The sequence below is a fragment of the Cyprinus carpio genome, chromosome B17 (assembly GCF_018340385.1).
Source record: "Cyprinus carpio isolate SPL01 chromosome B17, ASM1834038v1, whole genome shotgun sequence".
In the NCBI taxonomy this organism is placed as follows: domain Eukaryota; kingdom Metazoa; phylum Chordata; class Actinopteri; order Cypriniformes; family Cyprinidae; genus Cyprinus; species Cyprinus carpio.
In genome coordinates this window covers 5,031,050-5,039,217 of record NC_056613.1, presented here as the reverse complement: position 1 = coordinate 5,039,217, position 8,168 = coordinate 5,031,050, and the positions used below count along the sequence as shown (strand labels likewise).

The 8,168-nt window shown below is 38.2% G+C and overlaps 1 protein-coding gene across 1 annotated transcript; it reads left to right on the top strand.

Moving 5' to 3' along the window:
* The first annotated feature begins 4,582 nt into the window (after positions 1–4,582).
* Positions 4,583–7,200, top strand: LOC122140241. Its single transcript, XM_042743089.1, has 4 exons — positions 4,583–4,874; positions 5,606–6,098; positions 6,516–6,687; positions 6,791–7,200. Exons 2-4 carry the CDS (start codon positions 5,898–5,900, stop codon positions 7,198–7,200), a joined length of 783 nt encoding a protein of 260 aa, XP_042599023.1. The 5' UTR covers positions 4,583–4,874; positions 5,606–5,897.
* Positions 7,201–8,168: the final 968 nt, after the last annotated feature.

Genomic DNA, 8,168 nt, shown 5'->3' with positions numbered 1-8,168 from the left:
TGTTTGTGAACCAGAAGCAGTTTTACATTCACACTAGTTAGTGTTTGAAACCAGCACTAATCAAAAACATTCTGATTACAAATAACACTGCGAGAGATGAGGATCTTTCCGGATCACGTCAGTGTGTATGAGAGCGTTGACCTCTCTGGGTTTTTCTGCTGGTCACATGACCAGTTTTTATTCTTTACATTGAACTGTGAGCTTTGACATCCGTGTTTTCTGTGACATCCGTGAGCCTTCATCATCTCAGTGTGCAGATGAACACGGAGCTAACGGTCATTTCTCTGCGTGCTTGTTTGTTTGTGGCCGATGTCCAGTGTTAAGTGCCACCTGTGACCTTGTAAAAGAAAACCAATAAAATATTAATGGCAGAAACATGAGCGGCTGCTTTGTTTTGGCCATTTAAAAGCTCCTGGGGTCATAAATTATGTTTACTCATTTTCTCTGGATCTCATGGACACAGAGAGAACGGCTCCTTCTGTGAGATTCAGTGAGATTTGAGCTTTCCTGTAGCTAAGTAGAGCTTGACTAACAATGCCAAATTAATGAGTAAAGTTTCCAGAGAATGCATGCATTGGATAAATAAAGAAATGCATGTATCAAAAAAAAAAAAAAAAAAAAAAAAAAAAAAAAATAATAATAATAATAATAATATATAAAGAAATGTATGCATTAAGAAAATAAATTCATGCATTAAAAAATAAAGGAATGTATGCATTAAGTAAATAAATGCATGCATGCATTAAATAATGTATCCATTTAATAAATAAATGACTGAATAAATAAACACACAAACAATAAAAACAAACAAATAAATAACTAAATTACATAGAAAACAAACAAGCAGACAAACAAACAAACAAATAAATAAAAGTAATGGATGCATTAAAAAACAAATAAATGAATACGTAAATAAATGCATGCATTAAAAATAAATGAATAAATAAACAAATGCATGCATTAAATAATGTGTGCAATAAATAAATACACACATTAAATACATAAATGCATGCATGAAATATAAATTAATAAATCAATGCAACAAACAAACAAATACATTCATTAAAATAAATTAAAAAAATGAATACATGAATGCAATAAGCAAACAAATAAGTTACAAAAAAAAAAAAATAGAAATGCAAAGAAAACAAAAAACAAACAAACAAAAAAACTTGAAAGAATTCAGTTTCCCCTGGTTTAATTGTCATTTAACTGTAAAAAGACACTGACATGTTTATTTGGTATATTCTTACTGTTGATCAGGTGGGCTATAAAACAAGGATTCCAGCACTGTAGCAGAAAACCATTCAATCCGTGCATCTCGTTGTCTGCATCCACTAACAGATCACACTGATGTCTTTAGCATCGACAGAAATACGGCACACAGCTGCTCATACTGTAAATCAGAGCACATTTATTTTCAGCTCTGAATGATTCAGTGTCACTGTGATTGAACGGCTGCTACTAAACGTGATTGCCATCGGCTCTGGGATTACAGCTCAATAAAAGAGCTGGTTAGTTAAATAGCTGGACTAATTACAAAACACAGCTCATGCAGTCAGAGTTATGAATCAGAACAATGCTTATTTCTATATATTGACCTTAAAATATTGACAAAAAAATATTGTGCAGCACAACTGTTTTCAACATTGATAATAATCAGAAATGTTTCTTGAGCAGCAAATCATCATATTAGAATGATTTCTGAAGATCATGTGACACTGAAGACTGGAGTAATGATGCTGAAAATACAGCTGCGCATCACAGAAATAAATTACACTTTAACAGAGATTCACATAGAAAACAGCTGTTTTAAATTGTAATAATATTTATAATTTTTACTGTATTTTTAATCAAATCTAATGCAGCCCAGTTGAGCAGAAGATACTTTTTTTTCACACATTTAAACATATTACAGCCTCAAGCTTTTCATATAGGTTTCATGTGTATCATTATTGCAAATAAACCCTTCGGGATGATTCAGACTTTGGTTTGGTCCTGCAGTTTATTAAGTTTAGTCAGCTGTCTGTACATGATCATACACTAATGAACAGATTCTCACACTCACACACTACACAACTGTTGAATGTTTGTCAGCTCTGACCTCATTCACACACAGCTGCTCCTCTGATCGCCGGGCATGTTCAAACCTGCTTTAAATATCAGAGAGACAGGACAACAGACGGAGAGAAGCTGAAAATAAACTATAATTACATAAATAAATAATAAAAGCATTAAATAAATTAAATTAAACAATTAAATAAAATGTTTTAAGCAAATAAAACACTTAAAGCCTTTAATGCATTATAAAGTAGTTTTAATGCATTGATTATTCCCTGTAATCACCTTATAATGCATTGTACAATCTCACGAATAATTGTAACCACATTTAATACACTATAACACTTATAAATTCATTGCTACGCAATGCATTTTAAATTCGATTATAATTATTCACGAGAAGATATAATGTATTACAATGCAAATTATGAATAATTGCAATGCATTATACCCTTTAATAACCTTCATTATACTGTACATAAAGGCTTTAAGTAAAGTGTTGCAAAATAAATTAATAAACGTATGCAATAAATGAATGCATGCAGTAAATAAATTAATACATGATGCAACATATTAGTGAATGGATTAAATAAATAAATGCATTTAAAAATGTATGCATTAAATAAGAAAATAAATGAAAGCATTAAGTAAATGCATGCATTAAACAAATAAATAACTAAACACATGCAATATGTATCTATAGATTTTTCCTCAAAGCTTATAATGAAATGATGGTCCATGTTAGCTTTACGGGACAATAGTTGCAGGTAAACATGTTAATTAGTGAATAACAGACAGCAGCCCATTAATGAGAGCAGTGACATCATGGTCAGACGCGGCTGGATCAATCAGTGTGTCTTCAGTCAATAAAAACCCCGATCGATCCATTCTTTAATGTGAAACCTGGCTTTACAACCAAAGCCTGCCATTTATATCTGTCATGATGCTTTTCTCTTCAGATCCTCTAATGTGATTACAAACATTTAACAGCATGTGTTCAAGCTTTAAAACCTATAAATCAAGAAATAAAGACTAAAAATAAAAAATTCAATTAAATAAAATAGCTTGTGTTGTAATTTTTGGAAGTAATTTTCTATAAAAATATAAACTTCAACACCATCAAGCTACACTCTCAGAAAAAAAAGGTACAAAATCTATCACTGGGGCGGTACATTTTCAAAAGGCACACCTTTGTACCTAAACAGTCCTTGTTAGTACCTTAAAGGTACATATTAGTATCTAAAAGGTACAAAAGTGTGCCTTTTGAAAATGTACCGCCCCAGTGACAGATTTTGTACCTTTTTTCTGCAAGTATATAATTAAAAAAAAGATTACACATACAATGATAAGAATATGAAATATAGGGCTTAATTTAGTCATTCAGCCTGACAGTAAACTTTCATGCTGGACATCATGCTGAAGTTCATATTCCAATATCTTGTAAATTAATGTTGATATAATTAAACTGATGTGTGTGATTTGATCAAAGTCATGTCTTACAGTTACAGTGACAAAGCAACAAACAATTCATTTAAAAACAAAAAACAAAGCAAAGGATGGAAAAGATATTCAAACTCAAAAGAATGGAAATTGCTATTGAATATACAGCGGGAAAACTACCTATAAATTGGTTAATTACAATAACATTTCCAAGAAAACACACTTTGCTTGAAACACTTTGGTGGAAAAAAGAAATAAAAAATAATAATAACTATATTCATTTTTTAGAGTATTGGCGGTTTACTTGGTTTGAGTTATCTCAGCACCTGGAGGTGATTTCCCTCTTTACTATTTGAACCAGTGAGCTAAGAGGAAAAGGTCAAATATAGGGCGCGTTCCATGACTCTGTAGTGACACCAGAGGGCGCCATTACTCCAGATTTGCTCTTTACATCGAGTGCTTGTTCATTTAAAGTGTGTTTGCATTCGAAGCTTCTAGATTCATCTCTGATCTTCAGGTTTTAGATTGACTGTGGTGTGAATGTTTATGTCTCAGGATCTGACATCACTGTGAGAGTTATAATCAGAACATCTAGGCCTATGTTGTCCTGGCAGATTGTACTTTTCACTCGTTTAAAGAGAAGTGTGGGGGAAATTTATAGAAGACAACATTTATTCAAGATAAAAGATCCGAAAACAAGCCGTAATACCGTATCCAGCTTTGGTTCAAGTACATTTGTTAAAATATGTTTAAAAATGTATTATTTCTACAGGAAAAGATACGTAAAAACATTTCAGTATTTTTTTAATTTCAAACCCTAAAGGCTTCTACTTACATGTTAGTTGCGTAAAAAAATAAACTGCCTGCATATGAATTTCTTTTCGAAACCAAACTTGACAATATGCAGAAAATCTCCAACAGAAATGGTTAAGACCTCTTTGCAGTCGTCTCAAAGGTTCTTTGAGAAAACACACTCTGGAGAGCCACAAACTCAAATATATCTTCACAAAACAAAAACTCGGAACAGGCTTTTCAGAAAAAGAGAGACGCGACAGAAAGAGAAACATTCAGAGAAACACATTGTATCATCTGACTGACCGAAGAGACATCGGCTGCTCTCATTGGTGCAGGAGGAGGAGGAGTGGGCGGAGTCTACAGGAATCAGCCAATGACAGCGTGATCAGATCCCGCTCTGCCTACACGTGTTGCTACACATTCTCACTCCGAACTCGTCACATATGGACGCTTGGTCAGGATCCCTTTATCTATTGATTGATTGATTATTTGTTCTTATTTGTTTATTAATAAATCAATCAGTGGCGCTGACGTCATTGTATGGCTCGATCCCAAGGTCCAATGCGATTTTCCACTCGGTAAGTAGAACAGTTCATGAATACAGATGAGAACAGTCCTTAACAAACAAAATAAAACTGTTGAATCAAGTCAAGGTGTTGTGTTTAGAACCTTTAGAAGTGCAAGGTAGCAGTTTCGTGATGCATATACATATTACTTTCTGCACCAAATGTGTAGTAGGCTAGCTAAGTTAGCTAATTAAATTCAAGTTTGATTTTTTTTCACATATACTCATGCAAGGTAATATCGTATGATTTTTTTTTAGTTATGATGTGTTTTCAGTTATTACAGAAGCTCACAACGCTTCAGCCATTTATAAATGTTCAGATGAAATGTTGCCAGATTGATGTGTTTCCCACTAATTGTTCAAAATCCACACAAAATTATATAATAATAAACACACAAAGCTTACCAATAATAAACAATACAAATTAATTAATAACTACAACAATATTGTGGCTCGTCACAATTTTTCAATGTCATTATAAAGCAAATTATGTGCTCTTCTCTAAAGAAGGCTATGTTGTAACTATACGTTGTAAACTATTTTCCATGTCTGTCATTGATTTGAATTAAAGAAATAAAAGGGTGTAACAGAAATATCAAAATCCCATCTGTCCAAGCCCATTTTATCCCACGTCGTACAACTCAAAACCAGTCGAAAACTGAACAATCTGCCAACACCGATGAAGAAAATACTGGTATAAATGTAAGGAGTTCAATTCTGATTTTTCTTTTTTTCTTTTATCAGGTTCTTCAAATTTGCCAGCTTCCAACATTCTCCATTATTTTAATCCCCCTCCACTCTCTCTCACACACACACACACACACACACACACACACACACACACACACACACACACACACAAACCAAAGGCACTTTTAAGAGCCACGTCTGTCTTGTTAACCTGTACTTGTCTCCCTGTATCTGTCCATCTTTCTGTTTCTCTCAATAGGTCCTACAACAACTCTTTATTTTAACACACTTTCTGTCTGTTTTTTTGCTTTTGTGTATATTTCTGCTGTATTTTTCCTGTGAAGTTATGACACGGCCCAAATTCAGGCCCTGTCCGTCTTGCCAGACTCCCAATCAGGCAAGCAGGAAAAGCTGTTATGTCTGCTTTGGAAGTCTGTCCACTAAACAAAAAATAAAACACAAAGTGGTGTCTCTGGATAGCCAGTGGGGGCAATCTGTGGTGAACAGCAGAAATACTGGCCGTATAATTGATTCTGCCCGTATTGCAGTAAGTAAAATGCTTATTTTTTGTTACTTGAAGTGTAAATGAAAGCCCATGTTTGTCATGTAGTGAATATCATAGACTAGTACCAGTATGATGTGGCATTATAAACTTAGTCTTATTTCATACAAAGAAGACTCTTTATCTTTAAATTGTGCTAAAGAGAAACAATAAGTTGTGTTAAATAATAAGTCAGTCATGTTGACAATAGCCTTATCTGAAATTGAACTTTGATCGTATAAAATACAAGATACAGTAATGTTTTTTCTCAAATAATAATCTTTATGAAACAGATTAAGGCTCATTTTCTTGCATTGCACTCCATTAAATGACCTTAAAATGAAGTTGCTTTATAGAGTACTAATGTATCTAATGATTCAGTGGGTTTAACTAATGTGTACTAACTGCATTTGTTCATTTCAGGTGCGGAAACTTGACGCAGTGGGTTACAAGCCTATTTTATTTATTGGCAAACAAGATAAAAAGGCTTCCAATAAGTGGGTTGCAGACATAATTACCTATTTGCAGCCCACTCTTGTCACAAGAAATTTTTTGGAGAAGATGCAAAGGGCTTATGAATTTATCTTGACTAATGGTAAGAGTAAGATTTTTGTTCAGAAATAATTATTATTTAAAATGCATGCATTATTCTTTGTTAATATGTACAAGTTTGAAATTAATGCAAACTTGTATTAAAGCAACTTCCACAGCACAGCAGCTGGACAATGACATCCCCGTAGCGGAGCAGCACAACAGCCCTAGTCTGGAGCAGTGCAACGGTTCCATTTTGGAGCTGGAGAGCCTCACCGTGGAGCGGCCGGAGTGCCTCACCGTGAAACAGGAGAGCCTCACCGTAGAACGGCCGGAGTGCCTCACCGTGAAACAGGAGAGCCTCACCGTAGAACGGCCGGAGTGCCTCACCGTGAAACAGGAAAGCCTCACCGTAGAGCGGCCGGAGTGCCTCGCAGTGAAACAGGAGAGCCTCACCGTAGAGCGGCCGGAGTGCCTCGCAGTGAAACAGGAGAGCCTCACCGTAGAGCGGGCCGGAGTGCCTCGCAGTGAAACAGGAGAGCCTCACCGTAGAGCGGCCGGGAGAGCCTCACCGTGAAACAGGAGAGCCTCACCGTAGAGCGGCCGGAGTGCCTCGCAGTGAAACAGGAGAGCCTCACCGTAGAGCGGCCGGAGAGCCTCACCGTGAAACAGGAAAGCCTCACCGTAGAGCGGCCGGAGTGCCTCGCAGTGAAACAGGAGAGCCTCACCGTAGAGCGGCCGGAGTGCCTCGCAGTGAAACAGGAAAGCCTCACCGTAGAGCGGCCGGAGTGCCTCGCAGTGAAACAGGAGAGCCTCACCGTAGAGCGGCCGGAGAGCCTCACCGTGAAACAGGAAAGCCTCACCGTAGAGCGGCCGAGTGCCTCGCAGTGAAACAGGAGAGCCTCACCGTAGAACGGCCGGAGTGCCTCACCGTGAAACAGGAAAGCCTCACCGTAGAGCGGCCGGAGTGCCTCGCAGTGAAACAGGAGAGCCTCACCGTAGAACGGCCGGAGTGCCTCACCGTGAAACAGGAAAGCCTCACCGTAGAGCGGCCGGAGTGCCTCGCAGTGAAACAGGAGAGCCTCACCGTAGAGCGGCCGGAGAGCCTCACCGTGAAACAGGAGAGCCTCACCGTAGAGCGGCCGGAGTGCCTCGCAGTGAAACAGGAGAGCCTCACCGTAGAGCGGCCGGAGTGCCTCGCAGTGAAACAGGAAAGCCTCACCGTAGAGCGGCCGGAGTGCCTCGCAGTGAAACAGGAGAGCCTCACCGTAGAGCGGCCGGAGAGCCTCACCGTGAAACAGGAGAGCCTCACCGTAGAGCGGCCGGAGTGCCTCGCAGTGAAACAGGAGAGCCTCACCGTAGAACGGCCGGAGTGCCTCGCAGTGAAACAGGAAAGCCTCACCGTAGAGCGGCCGGAGTGCCTCGCAGTGAAACAGGAGAGCCTCACCGTAGAGCGGCCGGAGAGCCTCACCGTGAAACAGGAGAGCCTCACCGTAGAGCGGCCGGAGAGCCTCACCGTGAAACAGGAGAGCCTCACCGTAGAGC